We start from the raw sequence: 22,086 nt of genomic DNA on the forward strand, positions 1-22,086 counted from the left end.
ATAAAAAAAACTTACTGACTCCAAACTTTTGAACATTATTGTAATTTTGAGAAAACACTGCAGTGTTAATATTATCAGTAAATGAAAAGCCCATATTTACTGGCCACTAATAATAATGTCTTATCGAAATTTTGTTTCAAAGAATTCATATTCACACTTCCATTCTTTCTTTATTATTGTACTATATTTGTGTTTCCAATTGAGATAAATAAACTCAGACAAACGAGAAAAGGCCCGTAACCCATCAGTGTCAGGACATACTATTAGACTCATGCACAAAATATTAATGAATGTAAAACGCTTCACTTATTGACGAGGCAGACAAAACTACAGGCGCAAAAGGTCACGCAGCTACATGAGAGAAAAAAACACACAGAAGAGAAACATGAAAATGCACTTTATAAATCAAAAGCCTCTAATGGCATTCTAATTTAGGAGAGAGCCCTCACTGGAAGTTGATAGAATTTGGCATGTCATTTTAGCCCCGGCCGCACTTTTCCTTTAATCAAGTAGCACCAAATGGAGAGATGGAGGAGAGGGGAAACAAGGGAAAGAAAGAGAAGGAAAGATTGAGTGATTGAGAATGCGATGCGAGTTTGCGTGCGTGTGTACGAGGAAGAGAGAGAGAGAGAGAGAGAGGGGTTGCAGCTGGCTGCTTTACGCTGCGACGTTCAAGCATGACTGACCTATTTCATCAGGTCTGTCAAAACCTTGCACTGATACATGTTGACAACATTTAATCTTAAAAATTGAAAGAAATGAATTAATATGCAAATTCCATCAGCTTTGTAATAAAAATGTCCTTGAAAAAACAGAGAACACCACCCCAGAGGAACGGTGCGAATTATCCGGGCTCCGTTGTTCCTCAAGTTAGTCGGAGGTACACAAGTCCACCAGGAAATCAGCGCGGATCTGACTTGGAAATAATTATGATGGAGAAACAAAGCCCTGGCAGGTTGAATAAATGGAACGGCACGGGGAAAAAAAGAGGCAGGCTGCTTTGTTATTCACTTTGAATTAATAGGATTACTTTGAGATCCATATACACCTAAAATCAACACCTCGCTATCAATGCGTGCAGAACGAAAGAGGGGGGCGCCGGTCGTCCCGCATTACCAATTCAAGCAACAGTGGGACACTACAGGGAAAAACAGCGGCGTTTCCTCATTCTTCACGAGACGGAACAATTCTACAGGGATGGAATCTTACAAGACAAAGATTAGCCGTCCAAAAGGAGCAGGTGGCTAGCATGAGCTCTCCTGTGGAATTAACTGAACTATGGGGCCTAATTATCTGTGGAGAGAGAACGGTGAGGAGAGAAACTTCACTGTTTGAAGGACGAATGATTAATTAAAAAGAACAGCTCACCTACGCTCTGATCTTTGGACAAAACAGCGTGCATCTGAATAAAAGCTTAAACCTGAGAGCTGCAGATGACCAACAGCCAAAGACTCTTGGGCTAAAAAAAAAAAAAACAGACAAACTGCTGATGCATTGTCAGTTTTATGCACAATTTAGTATGTTTCTATATACAGTATGTTCCCTCATTCACACATACACTGTGCATTCATTTGTTCATTCTTTCTTTTTTGTTTACATTACAGACAGCATACATGCTAGATTAATATTTAGATATAGATAAAAATTAAACCTGAAATTTTTTATCAAAATTTCATTTCAATATACATTACTATTCAAAAGTTCAAGGGACAGTAATTTTTTTTTTTTCAAATAAATTAATACCTTTGTTCAACAAGAATACATTAAATTGATCAGATGTGATATATATATATATATATATATATATATATATATTTTTTTTTGGTGAGCATGAGATTTTTTTTACATATTTGAACGGTAGTGTACTGTACATTCATTCATACATTATTTGTTAATTCATTTATTTATGCAATCATTCTTTCTTTCTTCCCTACATCATATAAAGTAAATAAATTATAAATAAAAAATATAAATAAAAATAAGATTAGTATCTATTCTGAATCATTTCTGATAACATATCAATTCAAATTATATCTTTTTTTTTTTTTTTTTTTTTTTACTAGTGTGAACAACTTTCATTCAGCAAACAAACGTTTACATGACTATATGAAGAACAAACACTTACTGTACAGACATGATCAGAAACTAATTTGAGTTTTTGGAGTCACAAATACAACCTTGATTCTTTCTTTCTGGTATCTCGATTATCTTGGTAGCACTTTATATTATTGTTCTGCATGCACATTCTATATACTTATTATTACAATATAATATAACTAGGTATTAACCGTGAACCTACCCCTAAGCCATATCCTTAGCCCATGTTACCTTCTATACTGTAAAATAAATTGTTACCATCATCTTTCCTTAAAGCAGGATTCAGACAACACCATCCTCCCCACGTGCAACAGAAACTCTCCATCCCTTCTTCCTCTCTTTCTCCTCTTACCAGCGTTCCTAACAGATCAGAATGGGCTGTAAAATCATGAAAAATGTGCAGTCCTTACGGGGCACATATATGTCCACCCAGACATTCATCACTTGGCAGGTATTGTCAGTGAAAGTTTAATTGCATAAACACTCCGTTACTGTCCTGTCATATTTCTTGTCAGGCTGGATTCTCTCTCTGGGTTCACTATCGCACAAAACTATAATTGAATTGCTAGCGAATCGCACCGGTGCCAAGGGGAGTGCGGCTTTATGAATAGAATTTGTTTTCTATCAGCAAGTCTGACAAATTGTGTCACGGGGAGGCACGGGGCCGATAATTTCCCCCGTTTATTGGGCAAAGACCTGTTAGCTGCTCGCCCCTTATCTCTGCTGCGTTGTAAGGCCCAACTAAACAAACATGTATATATATGAAATTTGCCAAATAAAGCATTTGGCTTCTGCAGGGGTAGTGCTGGAAAAACACCACAGAAAACGGCAAATAAGAGCATTATTCTGTTCATCCACTCATCTGAGACATGGACTCTGAGGTCAAGTGGACTGAATAATCTGTGTTCAGAGGAAAAACACTTCATGTATGGAGTGACGCATGTGGTGGCAGGATCACAGCTTAACAATTAGAAAACCACTCTTCAAAATACTTTTAAATTAAACTTGTGATGCCTTGTAAAATATTATGCCTGATTTAAGAATATAGATTACTTTCTTGTAGAGCATAATAAGCCAAAATGAGACACACACATACACATGCATTTTAAATGAGGACAAACCGGATTTTTGTTCTCCTATAAAGCTTATTATAATTCTTATGAAACATTTGTTTTGTTGCTTTTTTAACATCCAATTTCATACCTTGATTTTGGAGATCAAATACATTTTTATGAAAATAATAAATGAAAACCACAGTAAAAAAAAAAAAAAAAAAAAAAAAAAAAAAGCCAATATTGTGATATATTATTACAATTTTAAACATCGGTTTTCAATTTGAAAACAATTTAAAACGTAATTTATTCCTGTGATGCAAATGTGAAATTTTAACATCATTACTCCAGTCTTCAGTGTCATTAGTATTTTAGTATTAGTAATTAGTAATATGATGAAGAAACAGAAAATGGCTGGACTGCATTATCTGGGGAAATAATACTAGTTGTTGATCCTTCAGAAATCATTTTAATATGCTGATTTGCTGCTAAAGAAACATTTCTTATGATCAATTTTGATTAGATTTTTGATTTGCTTCATATTTTTTTTAAACTTTAAATTTTGAGGAGTCTTTGATGAATAGAAAGTTCAAAAGAACAGCATTTATTTGATTTTTTTTTTTTTTCTAACATTGTCTTTACTGTCGCTTTGGATCGATTTAATGCCTCCTTGTTAAATAAATATATAATATAAATAAATAAAAATGACTGACCCCAAACTTATGAACAGTTGTGTACATTTTTGCCTTTGTTTATTCATTCATTTGTTCATACTGCCATTTGTTGGTAAATTTTTTTGTCCATTCATTCATTCATTAAGTTATTAATCTTTTCCTTCATTCCTAAGTGAGCTTTATTTGCAAATCATTTTTCCATTTTATTCTCTAAATGTTCCCAAACGGGAGGTTTGGTCACTTTTAGTTCATGTCTAGGGATGATTCCATATAAAAAAAAAAAAACAACAACTAGTATTATTGTTTATATAGCTCTCCAGATGATGCAGTGCAGCCATTTTCTGTTTCTTAACCATATTACTAATCTAATAAGTGTCAACAGCTTAAAATTTGAAGGCAAACCTATCCTTCAAAAGTATTTACAGCAAAACCCATCGTATCCTGAGCAAGAACTTCAGTCCACAAACCAAACACACAAGCTTGATGATGTACGTAGTACAAACACAAAATCCATAAAACACATAAAACAAAAGATGATCTCGGGGTTCAGTCCTAACTGCCCTCTCATCCTCCAGAAGCCAAGCTCAAATTGGGCTTTTCCTGTGTGAAAGCGCCAAGCAGCTTTACAGAAAGACTTTCCCACCGCGCGACTCGCCGAGCACCCACTGCCTGGGAACGGAGGCGTAATGCTCGGCGCCTACTCCTCGCGCCTGATAAAAAGCCCTTTCTGACAACCTTATCAGCCAAAAAGCTTAAATAAAACTGGCTTCTAATAGTCTAGAGACCGCTTGATCCCGCCTTTGTCTTTCAAAGCTGCGAAGCCTTCCTCCTCCAGTGATCTTGCGCTTTCCTCGTGACAGAATTCTCAATCTTTTAGGCCGGCTAAGCTGTCATTAGTTTCTTTGTTCCTCTCGCTGGATTGTTTTGCATGTTTCTGTATGGTTTGATACTGAAGGGCTCATGATGGCTGAAGCACTATAGACATTTGAAAAGCTTGATAATGCCCTTTAATAATAGCTGAGATGAGAGGCATCAGCATGTGACTCCTCAGCCCTCGCTGCCGTCACCGAGAATAAAAGACGAATACACCAGACGTAAAAGATGATGCCGTCAACTCAACTGGAGCTGATCGATTAATTACATGATATGCTAATTGATTCATTGCATATATATCAATATGTCCCAAGAAAAGCCCTTAAATGAAGATAATTAAAAGACATCGCATGATTATGACAGACAAAGTGGATAGATTAAAAAAAGAGGCTTTAGAAAGCAATATTTTGTCTCTTCATCTCGTGCAAAAAGTGGCAAGTTTAGAAGATAATTGTTTTTTAACATGTTAATGTGTTGAATTACAGATCGAGTTTAACTGAAACACAAAAATGCATAAGACCCATAGAAAATCAAATAAAAGGGGCACAAGTATACAAATAAAGATATTAAAGATAATGTTATTTGATAATAATGACACATCTAACCTCCAAAAACATAATAAAAAATAAACAACAATAACAAAGTGAAAGGAAAACTGGTATCAAAGGTCCCTTATTTTTTAAACAAAACAATTTGTTGCAACAAAACATTAAATATTTTTTATTTTAACTTTCATGTAGATCCAAATCTCACTTTCTTGAGATGTTTTGAAGAATGTTCAGACTGATCATAAAGGAGTTAACTCAAAGTCTTCTAGACTTTCATTGTATGAGAAGAACTTGGACATTCTGCTATAAACAAACTCCTTTTGTGTACCCTTGACAAAGAAAAGGCATGGATCTGGAGCAACATGAGGGTGAGTAAATGATGACAAGACGTTCATTTTGAAGTTTATATATACCTTTAAATGAGTTTTTAGGCAAATTGTTGGCACAGCAGAGGACAAATAAAGAACATCACACTTCCTCTGAGCTTTTCCTGCCCATAAAGACCGGCCAGGATTGATGGGCATTTTTAAATCAAGTTATGTTCTAGCAAGAGTCTTAATTTAAGGCTAAACTTAGGGCCTGGTATAAATGAACACATCAGATAATTAAAAACATTTGTCTTTGCAAGCAGGCCGGCCCCTTATTTATGGTGGCTAGTTCATCACGACGCCCAGCTCAGAGCTTTTGACAGTGAATCTATCTGATGAAGCGATAGGCACTTTCATAATTACGGAGTAACTTATGACGATTTCCCTCAAGCACGCAAAATTAACAAGCATTATGTCTTTTACTTACAACTAGCAGGATTGTTACTGCACCAGTGCTGTAAAAGCTACAGAGCTGCCCACCAGTGAACTACACAGACATGCTGTATAATATATATGCATGTTAAAAAAAATTTATGTATACGGTCTAAGCCAAGGCAAAGATGACACTGAGAGAGAGAGAGAGAGAGAGTTAATCTAGAGGCAAAAAACCCTATTCTATTCTATTCTATTCTATTCTATTCTATTCTATTCTATCTAAGCCCTAAACTTACATTGGATCAACTGCCCATTCAGACATCTTCGTGCTCAGTAGTTGTTTTTCTAATATTGTTTCAATTAAAAAAATTATAAAAATAATCAATAAATTAATAAAATAATGTAAAAAACACACACACCAACAAAATATTACATTAAATTACATTATTAAACTTTACATAACATTACATTACTTCACGTTACATTTTTAAACTTCATGTGACAGTAGATAGAATAGTGTTTGACATACTGTTATCATTTTTGTATTATAATATTAAAAAATTCTGAATTAGATTTTATCATGTTTAATGTTTTAAGTTTGAGTTATTTTTGTACGTAAAAAATTTGAATGTTGAAAAAATGTTTGTTTAATCTATTATTTCAGTAATATTTATTTAAACATTTTATTTGTTTATTTATTTATTTATTTATTTTTAAAGGTTTGACTTACTGGCAATAACCCTAGTATGATATTAAACATAAGGACAGGTAATTATTTAAAATGTAATTATAGGAATTATAGCGTTATGATATAATACAGTATTTAAAAAGAAAAAAAGAAAAAAACAATGGTTTCAAATTATTTAATTTAAAACATCCACTATAAATCTAAAGATAAAAAAAATACTAAATATATATCATAATAAAAAAAAAGATATATATTTAATGTATTATAAAAGCAATGACTATTTATTCAATTGATTATTATTTTCTATTAATTATCATAATCTTACTGTTATTTTATTCTCAGCAGTGGGTGATGAATAATAATAAAAAAAAAACATTATTTTTGTCTGCACTCTAGACTCATGTGAACAATATCACTGTGCCTCAATTCTGACCGCCTACAAACCAACAGATTTGTTTACAATTACCAAATAATCAATCGTAGATGTCTTCATATTATGTCATTATCTCGACAAGAAATACAAGGCAGTGTGTTTCATACATCTGTGACTCATCCTGTGGGATTCTCATGAGTAATAAAACGGCAACAGTAGCACACATTGGACGAAGCTCAACACACCATCGCCTCCTGCTCAAAAAAACTCCCCATCTGCCATCTGTGATTGGAGACCGCCACTGGAAAAATAACGCCACAAATCTCTGAATCCGTGTTCCAGTCATGCCTTGCGTAATAGACACTACTGGAAAACAAATACACGTTTTACTCACAATAGCCACCTGCACTGCTGCAACTCTCTGCTAGTATTTACATCTGAGACGAGGAGACCACCTGAGCGGCTGATTTGGCCTGATTTGGTCTATAGATAAGAAGACAAAACATCACAGCAGACACCGATGTTTGTTTTAATTAAATGCACTCCTTTGCTGACAGAAACGCAGATGGACAAAAGAATCGGATTTGCATTCTTAATCAAAACGAGGCGTGCGGCAGAATAAACAGATCTGATGCTTTGCGGGAAAACAAACTCAAGCTGTGGCCGTGCTTTAATTGTTAGAAAATGCATATATAGTATAGCTGAACTCCAGAAACTCATCCTTCCTCTCTGGGCTGATAACGTAGCAGGCCGGTCTGTGTTTCTGCAGACGTCTGGTTCAGAAAGCTGTTCTGTTTGGATGGAGGCCAGACGGGATGTTCTGGCTGGCCAGTATTAAACGTGTCAGCATAGGATCTCTGCGCTCCTGTGGCTCTTAACATTTGTTAGCTCTAGACAGATCAGTCATGAGCAACTTCAGTTAAACCCTAGGAGCTTCACTGCTGTTTACTGTCTACATAGGCAGCATTTACTTGAGGAGATGCAACTGATTTGAAAAGCTATTCAAGGGAAGCAATGACAACAGAGCAACATATTACATGAACTATCAAGAACTCAAAGATCTAAAAGCTGTTAAAACACCTTAAACCTATAATGAAAAACTTTATCGATTAATATTTTTAGATTTATAAATATACAATTAACCTACTCAACTATTCAAAAGTTTGGGGGTTTTCTTATATGGTCACCAAAGGTACAAACAGACAGTAATATAATGAAATATAATTACAATTCAGAATGACTATTTTCCATTTGAATATGTTTTAAAATGTCATTTATTCCTGTGATGCAAAGCTACATTTTCAGCATCATTACTCCAGTCTTCAGTGTCACATGATCTTCAGAAATCATTCTTATACGCTAATCTGCTGCTCAAGAAACATTTATTATTATTATTGCTGTTGAAAACAGTTAAGCTGCTTAATGTTTTTGTGGAAACAAGGATACATTTAATTCAGGATTCTTTATGAATATAAAGTTTTAAAAACAGCATGTATTAGATTTATTTGGTAACATATTAAAAGTCTTTACTGTCACTTTAGTTCATTTCAATGCATCCTTGCGGAATTAATTATGTAAAAAATTGTTCATGATAAATAATACATAATGCTATCTTACTGAAACCTACTGTAAAGTATTGTAAGTTGGTAATAAAGTATAGTACCAACAATTTATTTTAATTTAAAACACATACACATACTTTTATATTGTGGTATGAATATAACTTTTTTTAATAACATTTGACGATGAATCAAAACAGACCGAAAAATGTATTAAGTATAATTTAAATCCCCATGTTTATCACGTGATTACAAATGATATTAGGCTGTCTGTGGCTGTCTAGTGTAGCACACACACACACACACACACACACACACACACACACACACACACACCCCTATTGCCTCTCAGAAGGGTGAAGTATTGGGGCTCAGAAAGTGAGATGAATTGAAGAAATGTCAGATGGGTTCAAACGTGACCCCATTGGCTAGGTCAGCCTGAATAAAATCAATATGTTTGAGCCGCAGACCTCAGGAACTTCAGATTTCAATTAAAACTCCTCCAATAGTTTTGGTCATGTGATCACTCCTGACCCCATTGATATCCCATTTTCCCAGAACCCAGGTGTTTGTGTGACTACGTGGACTACATGTTAACAGGTCTGGCATCATTTGTTTGCAAATGCTACTTGGTTTGATATTGCAATGCGATGACATATTTATATACTTATATAAACTTGTGTTTCCAAATACTTACTGTAAGAAAAAAAAAGTGGATACTAAAACACACAGAAAATGTAAACAACATGAGTCTCTAAAACTGTGTGTGAAAGTGATGAAGATCACGGCATCTGACAGGTTTGTTAGGCTAACGTGTGCCGTCCGTGAGCTCTAATCCCATTATTTGTATTCTGAGCCAGCACTAAGTGCTTGTGTGACCCAAACTCTTCTCAAGGACACTTCTCTATATGTGCCAAACACCTACGATGGAGCGGGATTCACCTGGGAAGACCCTGGGTAATGCAGACCACAGAATCCCCTAATGACCCACACAGTGGACAGCAGCCGTTGAGGTCAGCGACCTCGGCTAGATGCCTCTGGTGTCCTTAGAGCCATGCGGCTGAATGAAACTCAACATAGTGAAAAATAATCATTATACTGACACTAAACTATGGTACAACAAGGCTACAAATATATTAAAACTACAGGATACTCCATATATATATATATATATATATATATATATATATATATATATATATATTTACACACATACATACACACACGTTATACTAAACTAGGGTATTACACATAATGCTAAGGAGAATATAATAATATATGTATCAAAACAAGGTACAGCAAAATATGTTCTGACAATAAATACTACTACTACTAATAATAATAATAAAAAGTGAAAAAAATAATCATTGCAGTGAAACAACATATTAAACATGTGGCTAAATAGAACTAGATTTTTTTTATAGGCAGAATATATATATATATATATATATATATATATATATATATATATGAGATTGGAATGTATTGAAAGTTCCTGCAAATTACTGTTCATTCATTAAATTTTTATTAATTTATAAATTAGATTGATGTTTAAAACTCTGATAAAACTAAATATTGTTTGGTATTTACCATGGTACTGAATGAGAACCTTGTTCATGTACCAAAGTACTTACATACTATTTACAAAACATGGTATTACCATAAAAATATATATTTTGTACATAAAACATAAAAATCCACTCTTTCCAGATGATGTGGCATTAAGTGTCTGGAAACTACTTACATTTTCTACTTACCAACTACTTCATTTTCAAGAGTACCCTATTTTAATGTTCTCAGCTTACAACACTTGTAATATATACACTAATAAAGTTGAAAACCAAAGCTTTGCATTTTTATGTCATTTTGGAACATGTGCAATGTGACCCTAAAGAGCTTTCACGTACAATCCACTAACAATGTACTGTAAATGATCACAATTAAGTACAATTGGCAGAAGTGACAAAAAAGTGAAACACATGATCTGACATCTCACTCCAGCCTCTTACAGTTCATCTCAGAACACAAGCCTAATCTGATTGTTTCAGTTAGAATCTGTGCATTTGTGTTTGTGTACAGTAGAGTGTGTGTCTAGCACGTGAATGCGTATGTGTGTGTTGTGCTGGAGGTTTTCTTCTGGTCTGACAGAGGTAGAATCAGAAGCCTTGTGGAAAAGAGCTCTATTTGCATTTGAAATGTCACCCGCAGCAGCAGACACCTGTTAAAGGCTAGAGGAGAATCCACACAAATCAAAGGTCTGACCCTGCGGGAGAGTCCGGATCACCCTGCCCATGGGCGACTGCTGCTCTGGACACCCTGAGACGCCCGCTCAGCCCTGCTCTGGGACCGAACGCTCCTCATGCAATGTTCTCAGTCCATCATCCTCACATGCAGCACTCCCAAAGGTTAATTCAGGTATTTTTTCCCTTTATTTATAGTATCTTGTTCTTTTTATCATTGTTTAATGCCACATCTCTTGTTTCTCAATGTATGTCGACATACATTACACTGGACTTCATGTGTCCATTAAAACTGAGGTGAAACCAACATATTTAAATTAAACATAAATTAAATAATTCAAATTTGGATATACATTTAAAATAATTCCAGATTTAACTTCTGACAAGATGCATTCAAATATGCATTATACATCTATGACCATATATCAGCTGAGCTGTATACAATTTTCTTTACTATTCTACATTAATTTAGTCATATATTAATTTAATGTTCACAGTGCATATCTTTAGTGCATATCTTTCTGAAATGAAGTGAAGAATGCAGGCCTCCAATTTGAAAGATTTCTTCTTTGTTAGCCGTCAGATGAACATCTAATGCTGAATGAATCGCTCCTTTAAAAGGAATGAATAGGTTAAAGGAACTGTAACTAAAAGCAGTGCGGCGAGTGATGTGTTCTCTGTGCCAGAGCTGATTGGACAGATGTCACAAGCATCTGTTTCCAAATTCATCTCATTGCAAATGAAGCTTGAATCGTTTTCTTTTATTAATGCACAAACAGGGGGCTGCTTTTCACGCTCATCAAAAGCCTCTTGTTGACAAACAGCAGGATTACGATCTTCAAGAAAAATACAGCCGACTTTACCGCTTTATTGCCGGCGTGTCATGCCCTTGAGAGAGAGTGAGATGGAGCCAATGATGAGGGGAAAACTCGCTCTCCCCTCTGTACTGCCAGATATTTAAAATAGGCTATTGATAACACAATTTACTCTGCAGATGAAATGAGTGACATCATAGGCAGAAAGAGGAAGAAAAAACAAGTGTAGAGGCAGGACACACACACATGCAAGGGAGGTGACAGGAGGTGAAACGCTTGACTCCACCTTAAACACTGATCAGCCTGCCGTTCATTTAGACAGAAAGAAAAAAAGAGCACAAGAGAGAGATTTTGTGTCCCAAGGAGGGCTATTAAACCTGCAGAAAGATAAATATTAGCATTCCCATTCATCTTAATGACAGTAGCGTGGCTGGCACACAGATATGATGCCAGAGACAGCAGACAGGTAAATATAAAAGTCAAGAAGCAGAAAAGGAATATCACTGGCAAAACATTTACAATAATATAATGGAATGTTTGCAGCAACCAAAAATGTTAATTAAAAAACATTTTTTGTTTCTAGATGATGTAGTTGCCTTATCTACCAGCAGAGGCGATGTCCCGTGCTAACTAGCTAACCAGCCATTTGCATGCCAAAGAGAATCATCTTCACAAGTAAAATAATATTACACTAATAATATTAGATGGGAGGAAAAAATATATTTCAAATAAAAAATGACTTGCTTCTTGCATCAGATCAAGGCTGCATCCCATTACTAGTTTTACTTGATCTTAGTGCTGCGTTCGACACCATAGATCATGACATACTCATAGATCGATTACAAAACTATACAGGTATTCAAGGGCAGGCTCTAAGATGGTTTAGATCCTACCTGTCCGATCGCTACCATTTTGTTTACTTAAATGGGGAGTCATCTCATTTATCATCAGTAAAATATGGAGTGCCACAAGGATCCGTCCTAGGTCCCCTTCTATTTTCAATATATATGTTGCCCCTTGGTAATATTATTACAAAATAATGCATCTCATAATTTGTGACTGCAGTTGTATCTGATCAATGCACATTCTTATTCTTTAGCTCGGGTTAAAGTAATTACTTTTACTTGGTTGGAACAGCAGCTACGCTAATATTGTCTCTATTTGGTTCTCTGTTTTCTCTGTTTTGTTAGGATTTACACAAGCTCCAGTCTGGATCCAGAAAACCTGAGAAGAGATGATGCTAACCCCTCAGAGGACCTCAGATGATACCAACCCTGAAAGAACACACAGAACTAACAAATATTGCTACTTACTATGCAATCATATAATAATTGCTGTTAATAGTGTTCATCATCTGGTGGACTACTTGTCTTGTATTAATTTTCCTGAAAATTCCTATCATATGCACATAAACTGACAGTGATCACTACTAAGCTACTACTAAATATTGTAGAAACTTTATTTTTTGTAAAGTTGCTTTGCAATGATTTGTATCATAAAAAGCGCTTGAATTGAAATATCTCAATGCTTTTGTGTCCTTTCACTAAATTACTGCATTACCCCGAAACATTTGCGTTCTCCAGAAAAAACTGTCCTCGCTCACAAAATATTTAAATTCTCTCTGACAAAACAATTGAAAAAAAGTAATGCATTTCCCCAAGAAACTTTGCGCTCCTTTACAAAACACTTCACAAAAGTATTGCGCTCCCCGAGAAACTTTAGCTTGCTTGCGAAAAATTTCCATTCTCTTGCGAAAGTATTGCATTCCCCCAAGAAACTTAGCATTGTCTTGCAAAATGTCCATTCTCTTTTAAACCACTAGTATTCTCTCACGAAACATTTGCATTCACAAAAGTTTTACATTACCCCCCCAAAAAACAATACATTTCAATCCATTCAACTATTGCTTTTCCTCCCCCCTCATATTACTTCCATCACAAAAACATTGAGAGTGAAATGCAATAGCTTTGCAAGATTACATAAAAGTTTTATGCAAACGCAAAAACATTTAAAAAATCTAAATCTTGCATCTACTGCCATCTACTTGCATCTACCAGCAAGCCCCTTTAAGGGCTTGACATAATGCAATTTTTTTAGCAACAAATCTATACCAACAAGCTTACAATGTAGACAACATCACTGATTTGAATCCAATTTTGTCTAGGTATGGCATCATGCTGCCGGCTGGATTTAAACACACACTTTTAATCCCCCACAAACGTCTTATACAGTATGTCTCTCTGGTCCTCATAATTCATAAAAGAAGCTCTGGTGTTAGAAGACAGACCGTGGTGCCCTTTATCTGGTTGTAAAGCACATCTTTAATGATTCTGTGTATACACAAATAAATCTCAGCGTCAGACCAGCCCTCTAACAATTATAGACCCTCTCGCTCACTCTCATCAAGAAATTAACACTCAAATACTCAAACACACACACACACACACACACACACACACACAACACACACACACTTTCGAGTCGGTGTGAAATTTCTGCCTGGCTAGAAAGAAAAAAAAAGCCACGAAAAGGACAAAACCACAAATGTGGAACTTCAATTAATTTAAAGCTCCAATCAGCAAAGAATAAATCCTTGGCAGATCTAATTACTGAAGCTCTCGGAAGACCCGGGCCGACCAGCCAATCTCTCTCATGTTTGAACAGCTTGATGAACTCGGGGACTGATGGATATCAAGTCATTTTGTTTAATTTATAAATGGATTTTCCCCTAATACTTAAATTATCATCAGTACAACACAATGAAAATGGGAACATTTGGAAGGCAAAGTCTATAAGAGCCCTGAAAGGAATTCCAATGAGGAATGTCACCTCTTTTCATCCCTGCTATACAATTCATCTAATTAAATTCGGGAGCAGGGTAAGCCTGTGTTACAGTGCTGCCGCCACACGGGCCGCCCCTGGAGAGTTCGGGGCAGAGCAGAAGACACTCATCAGACATATCATGTCACATGCCATTAACACACAGACACTTTTGGCAACCTAAGGTCCACTCACACTGTCTGAGCATCATATTGATTGCTTGGTGCAATGTATCTATAACAAAGACTAAGAAAGACACATGGCTTTGGTTATCAATAAATAAACAGACTAGCAAATAAATAAATAACTAAGTAAAGAACACACAAATCAAATAATACAGCCCAAATCTGGAGCTACAAGATCATTGCATGAAAGCGTTACTCAAAGCAACAGTGCAATAGATTAATTTCTTTTTATATGTAACTGAAATTATGCATCTAATGTTTATTTAAAAATCACAGAATACAGGCATTAAAGTAGAAGTCTTGTGGAACAAAAAGGACTAGGTTTTAGGACTAAGGTTGGTATTAATGTTTGGTAATAAACCAATGACAAGAACTAGCAGAAATATTTACCATTGAGTATTTCAGAATGAAATATTCCAGAATCAAGTAATACAAAATAAAATAAAAACAAAGAGCCAAATATATAAAAAAAATAATATTAAATACAATAAGCTAAAAATAAATATTAAAATAATATTAATGAAAAAGATCTAAAAAACACAAACCCAAGGTTTCCAGTTGAATGCACCCAGTGAAATCTAAACCCTCGTCTAGACCCACGTGTTCTAACCTGTCCAGCAAGGCTGCTCATAGTCTCATGATCTTACCTGGCTCAGGTGTCTCAGAGTGAGAGGAAGAAGAGGCAGAGCTGGCCCCGTCCTCGGCCCCGCCGCCCTGAGACAGCAGCCCTCTGCCCGGCGGAAGCTTCATGCCCAGCTGCTCGGCCATCTCCACATGATCGCCCGGATGAACGTAGTCAAACACACTGCTGCCCGTCAGCTCTACCTGCAGCAGCACAAACAACAGCCACACACACACACATTAGTCCAAAAGAACATGAACACGTGCTGTTACTCTCAACTATAACTACTAAATTAAAACACATTTCACTGAAATAGTAAAAAAAATAAAAATAAACATTGTATTGACAAAAACTCAAAAAAAAACAAAAAAAAACTGTAAAACTAAAAACAAAGGCACATCAAATTACTACAACTGAAATGAAAACTGAAAATATAAAAATAAAGGCAAATTCAAACATGAATATATAAATTATTTAAATAATACTACAATTACAATGATACAAAAAATGTATTTAAATGTTTATATATTTTTTATCAAATCTGATCATGCATCCACATCAGTATGTGCGTACCCTGCGAATCAAACCCTTGACTTTGGTGTTGCAAGCGCAATATTCTGCCAAGTGAGCTCCAGCAAATTTCTCATCAGATCATTATTTCATATACATTGCACTCACGCGGCTAAAAATGTCATGACATTTTAATTCATATATGATCTGTTTCGCATTATATAAAGTCTTTTAATGATTTATTCATGACGGTTAGTATGAAGTATAACCCGGCTATCTTTCATAGTGTGAGCTTAATGTGCTTTTCTGTAACTCTAGCTTGTGTTTTTTTATTTTGATGTCAATCCTCTCTCCAGAGGTTTGCTCTGCCTCTCCCCGTGCAGCTCGCAGAGACACAACTTTCTGCTCTTTAGGGGACAGAGAGCTCGTCCAAATAATCAAATAATTAGCGTGTGCTTGTCTAACCTTTAAAAACGCTCATTTACTAAGCGGGCGGGAAAAACGGATTTACTGTTGCTAACTGGGGATGACAAGAAAAAAAATACAACAACATACAGTTAAAGTAGCTGTGGTGCGTCCTAAACATGCTATTGTTGTGTCTTGAGTAACACTGTTCTGTGATCAGCTCCACGTCTGCAGGGACCCGAGGATTACATGAGAATAATCCCTTTAATGTCCTATCCCTCAAAGCAATTTAGTGCTTCACAAATGATTATTCCAAGCAGAAACAATGAATAAAGAGAGATGGGCTTGGGTTATTTCAGAACGATGCTAGAACTGTCAAACAGAACAATGCGGTGTTGTAGATTTAGGATTTATACGGTTTATACTATTTACTACTATTTAAACAAGAACAGTTTTGAAGATGTACATTTAGCAACAGGTAAGGAAATGTACACCAGGAAATGTTTATCACAAATTTCGTCTTGAGTTTAATGGAGTGGACGAACAATAAAACGACATAAAACAAAACACGTCTTATGTAAATTAAACTTACAAAAGTGGTTTTATTTACATGTTAAATGCAAGTAAATGTTTCAATAACTTTTGTGAACAAAGTCAAAATATGGATTAAATAATGTTCCTTCGTCATGTCATGTACTTATTAAATAAGTGATCATACTAAATGTTATTATACTTGAAACTATTAAAGACAAAGGGGTAAGACCTAGTGGTTTGAAGGATAGCAGCAAAGACTGGTAAATAATTAAAATTACAATTAATTAGACCTTTAGGGGCTGAAGTGTGATCTTTAAATAGAGTCTTTTAATGTCATCTAATGATTCCTGTTCTAAATATACCTGACAAGATTTTTTTGTTATATGATTGTCAGCTATTGTTACAATGAATGACACTGTAGTGAGTGCCTTCTGTAAATCACTGTAAAAACGTATGATGAAAAACGTTTTACCGAAAGTAATGCATTCTGTTACTTATGCATTACTTTTGTCACTTGGGCTTGGAATTCTTATTTGTCTTTAAAAACTGTCAGTAAATAAATGAGGGAAAGCAAAGTAACTTGGTTTACTTTATTGAAAAAAATATCTGATTATGTAACTCATGTTACTTGTAATGCATTACCCCCAACACTGTATAGAAATATAATAAGAAAAACCTATCCAAAATACTGTCTAAGTGTATCCAAGTGTCTGATATTCAGATTGCTTACTGAAGGAACTGATGTGTACCTCCACAGTTTAAACAGAACATTACACTGAGCTCTTACTGTAAAACAAACAGCAAAAACCACAGAAAATCCATGGAAACATAAACCAAAACAACCGTGCAACAGGACCACCAACTGTTGGTCTGTTTCTGTCTGTTTCTCCAGCTCTCTTTGTCTATTTCTTACTGTTTGGCCTCTCACACACTAGAAACCCAACAGCACATCTGATTCTTTTCTTTTTTTGTCCCTGGGCATCAAAAGGCTGCAGGCACAATCCAAGCAAGACTTTCTGGATCTTTCTCTGGAAGACTGACATTCCGCCTATATCCAGTAGAGCAAAGAATTGAGGATTCTTTTTGAAGAACTAAAGAGATGGGGTTGAGGTTTTCAACCGGCTTACAGACAACTGGAGTCCAATCCCAACAAAAAGAAGAAACAGTCAGTCACTTAAAAAAAAAAAAGAAAAGAAAATCACATCTTGTGTTTAACCTGCTGGAAGGTTAAACACAAGATGTGATTTTCTTTTCTTTTGCACTAATGAACTCATATATTTAATGATGATCAGTACACAAAAACTGCACAATAATTTTCTCCTGTATATATATATATATATATATATATATATATATATATATATATCTTTTCTTTTTATTGAAATAAATATATATTATATACAGAATATAATGAATTATATAATATAATAAATAAACAAATTTATTTTCCATTATTAAGTCATTAATTTAACATATTTAATTAAATACAAAAAAAAAAAAAAAAAAAAAAAAATATATATATATATATATATATATATATATATATATATATATATATATATATATATATATTTTCTGCAATAATAATACATGAAAAAATATTGGACATACTGAATTGAATTATGGTACAGTTTTTTTAAAACTAATTTTAAATAAATAAATAAATAAATAAATAGCTGATCATTTAAATAGGTGTTATCATTTTGTCATAATTGGTACCAGCAGTAGCAATACATTTAGCAGTACAAGTAGGAAAACATCAGTTAATAAATTATTTACAATAAGACTACAAATATATATTAATAAAGTAAATAGTGTCAATTTTGATTTTCAGAATGATTTTAATGTAAAAATAAATAAACAAATAAACAGATAACAGCCTTCCAGCAAGTGAACACAATACAATAAAGGCTTCAAAAACCTATTTCCATATAAATATGAAATGTAAAGCGATCTCTCTTTTACACATGAGAGTGGACAAATCTTTTGTGTCCATTATAATTCCCGCACACGGCCCGGCGACTGTTTTAACAGTATAAGAATGAGGCCACTTTTCAGCACAAGTGGCTGCACAAAGCTCTCGTCTTGCCTTAATCTCCACGATGTGAAGATGGGCGAACAATGCGCCAGGAAAATCATATCGCACTGATATTCAGCATGTGGCGGACGGTGCGGTAAAGTGTTGTCTATAACAAGAGAGCAGCAGATTATGCTCTGTGATTGCAGAAAGGACACTTGGATTACAGAAGGAGGTTTTGCATTGTAAATGAGGCACGGCTCGCTGGAGTGGGCCATGGACGGAGCCCACCAGCAACATGCTTATTTTGTAGAAGGTCACTCAATAAGAGCCCCCACCCCTTTCCTCTGGCTTATTAAGACTGACTGGCATGAATTAATGAAATCACCTGATTTAACAAACATGAAGAGAGAGAGGAAATGGAGAAGAAAAACAAAAAACCCTGACGTTATGCTCGAGTTTAAGAAGGAAGCCCTTAATTAGCAAGGTTTCAGAAATGTCAGCTATCGCCTATTAACTGTTCTGCGCTATCAAAGCTGTAATAACCAGCTGTCAAATTTCATCACATTCTTTCTGCTTCTTTTGCTAAACTTCCTCTTTGATGTGGGCGGAGCTAGAGGCGGAGCCAAAGGTCCACTGAACCCAGCTCAAGTGTTTTGTTATGTTGTGAGTGTGACTGCTTAGGAAATGGTGTAAAAGCCCGATAAACTATTCAGTTTTATTTGACACTTTTTAATGTTGATAAATAGAGTTTATATGTGACCCTACACCACAAAACCAAGTGTAATTTTCATCATCCCAAAGCTGAATAAATAAGCTTTCCACTGATGTATGGTTTATTAGGATCTGCCAATATTTGGCCGAGATACAACTATTTGAAAATCTGAAATCTGAGGGTGTAAAAAAATCGAAATACTGAGAAAATCACCTTTGAAGTTGTCCAAATGAAGTTCTTAGCAATGCATATTACTAATCAAAAATTACGTTTTTATATTTTTACGCCAGTAATATGACAAATCTTCATGGAAGATGATCTTTAGTTAATATCCTAATGATTTTTGGCATACAAGAAAATTTTATAATTTTGATATAATTTTGATATAATTTTTCTATATTTTTCACTATTGCAACCAATATACCCCATGGACTTAAAGACTGCTTTTGTGTTCCAGGGTCACATATCACTTTTCTAATTGATTAAAACTTTCCAAATTAAAATAAATAACTATATTTTTATTTTGAGTTAATAATATATTTTATTTTATTAAAAAAATGCAGATACATATAAATAACTTCATTTTTCACTTTATTTTTAAGTTAATAAAATATTTTTATTACAAGTATAAAAAAACTGTATTTTACTGCACTTATAAATTAATAAATATATATTCTATTTCATACAATCATTTTATTTCAAAATTCTAAATAAATCAACGATATTTTACTTTAGTTATAAGTTCATACACATAACACTTTATTTTATAAAACATTATTGCAAAATTCATATCAAACTAAACAAAACTAAAGTTTGTTATGCTTTCTTAAATTGTTTGAAAAGAAAGAATTAAGTATGAGGTCTTTAATTTCAACACAGAGTCATACTGATAAATGAGGTTTATTTGACTCCACTCTGCACATTTTGCTAATTTAAAAAAATACAAAATAATCAAACTTGAGTTTAATGATTGAGTGGCTCTGGAAGCACTGACCCCTCCCCCCTCCCCCCGCCCCCTTCTGTCTAAGCCCCGCCCCCTCTCATTCCTGTGTCTCTGCATTAAAGCAAGCATTAGCACCCTGTATTTACTCCAGCGCTCTCTCTTGCTCTGCTCTGTGAAGCTGAAGAGGCATGTCAAGTGTCACTGAACCCCTCCAAATGGCAATAGAAAGCTGCCAGCTCTCGTCTCTCACATTATGACACAATTACTCGCTGGCATCAAACACGCGCCGCCACGACTCTCACCTCACGCTTTCTGCCAGTTAACCTGTTTGGAGTCCAGGAACATTTTGGCCCCGTCCATGCATGCAAATCCACAATCATGATTCACTGCTAAGATGAAACGGCTGTTGCAAGTGCTGATGTGTGATAGCAAAGATCTGATGCCTGAAACGACCCCTAGCTTTTCAGCTTTGGCTCTCGAGTCGCTTGTAAATTGCTTCAGATTTTTAAAACACTTGTATGAACACACAGCCATTGAGTTTTTGAAGTTAATTTTTAGTGCAACTTAGCAAAAATAATTTGTGTCAAATATAGAGAAGCAATAACTATAAATATAGAATCAATTATTTAAAACATTTAAATTATTATTAAAAATATACTGTAAAATATAATGATGATGAAAATGTAAATAAATAAAAAAACCTCTTTGCTTGTGTGTATTTAATAATATTGTTTGTGCTTTCTAAGCATTGCCACTATTAAAAGCCTTAACTTTGAAAAGACACAAACATTAAAATCCCCAGGGACAGAAAAGCAGATTAAACACATTTGAGGGGAGGGAGAAATTCCTTTCAGTTCCTTAAAATGTCAGTGACTTAAAAAAAAAAGTATTAATCAAATAAACTGATGTTGGCTGGGGGGGTTCAGAATTAATTAACGCATTTAACGCAAATGTGCTAAATGGAACATTATACGTTTCATAGCATGTAATTACTCTTTTAATAAATGATTCATGTTATATTCCCATCAATTGATAACGCTTGTGAATCATAAAGCAGTTCGGCGAGAGCTTGTCTGGACGCTGAGATAGACCGAGTGGGGTTCAAATCATTGGTCCTTCTGTTTTTGTTCCAGCTGGGAACTAATAGTCCCAATTAAGTTATGCAAACCCTACCGCACGGATAGCCAAGAGCTAGAACCAAAGAAACCTGCAAAGCACCGCTGAATAACAGAAACACTCAACTACAAGAAAACATTTCTTATATTATATTACCATTCTAATATTACCATTTATTTATGTGAGAAACTTTTTGAGTAACATGTTAGTAAAATGCTAGTGAAAAATAAAATAGATTAGAAATGTAATATATAATATTTGCTATAAAATATTACAGCTCATATTTAATATTTTAAAAATACAATTAAAATATATTCTTTTTATTAGTATTTTAATACTACTACTCATTTTTTGCAATTATTATAATATTTTTTAAAAATAACTATACAATGATCCTTCATAGCTAAATGTTGTTGAAGTTAAGTTGATTATAAAAATGCACAATTTATTTAAACATTTTATAAAAGCTGTAAAAATGTAAAGCTGTAAAATAACATTATTATGCATTATCCTTCATAAAGGAATATTGTAAATATATATGTAATATAAAACTAGAA

General features: G+C 34.5%; 1 protein-coding gene across 4 annotated transcripts in view; it reads right to left on the bottom strand.

Moving 5' to 3' along the window:
• LOC127975938 (neuronal PAS domain-containing protein 3-like) overlaps positions 1–22,086 on the bottom strand; it is a 281,812-nt gene that overhangs the window by 31,141 nt on the left and 228,585 nt on the right. For all 4 annotated transcript variants that reach the window (XM_052579992.1, XM_052579991.1, XM_052579994.1 and 1 more), the window contains one exon: positions 15,315–15,492. In XM_052579992.1, the coding sequence (XP_052435952.1) occupies positions 15,315–15,492 (178 nt within the window). The remainder of the gene's footprint in view (positions 1–15,314; positions 15,493–22,086) is intronic.

The sequence above is a fragment of the Carassius gibelio genome, chromosome B17, assembly GCF_023724105.1.
Source record: "Carassius gibelio isolate Cgi1373 ecotype wild population from Czech Republic chromosome B17, carGib1.2-hapl.c, whole genome shotgun sequence".
Classification (NCBI taxonomy): Eukaryota; Metazoa; Chordata; class Actinopteri; order Cypriniformes; family Cyprinidae; genus Carassius; species Carassius gibelio.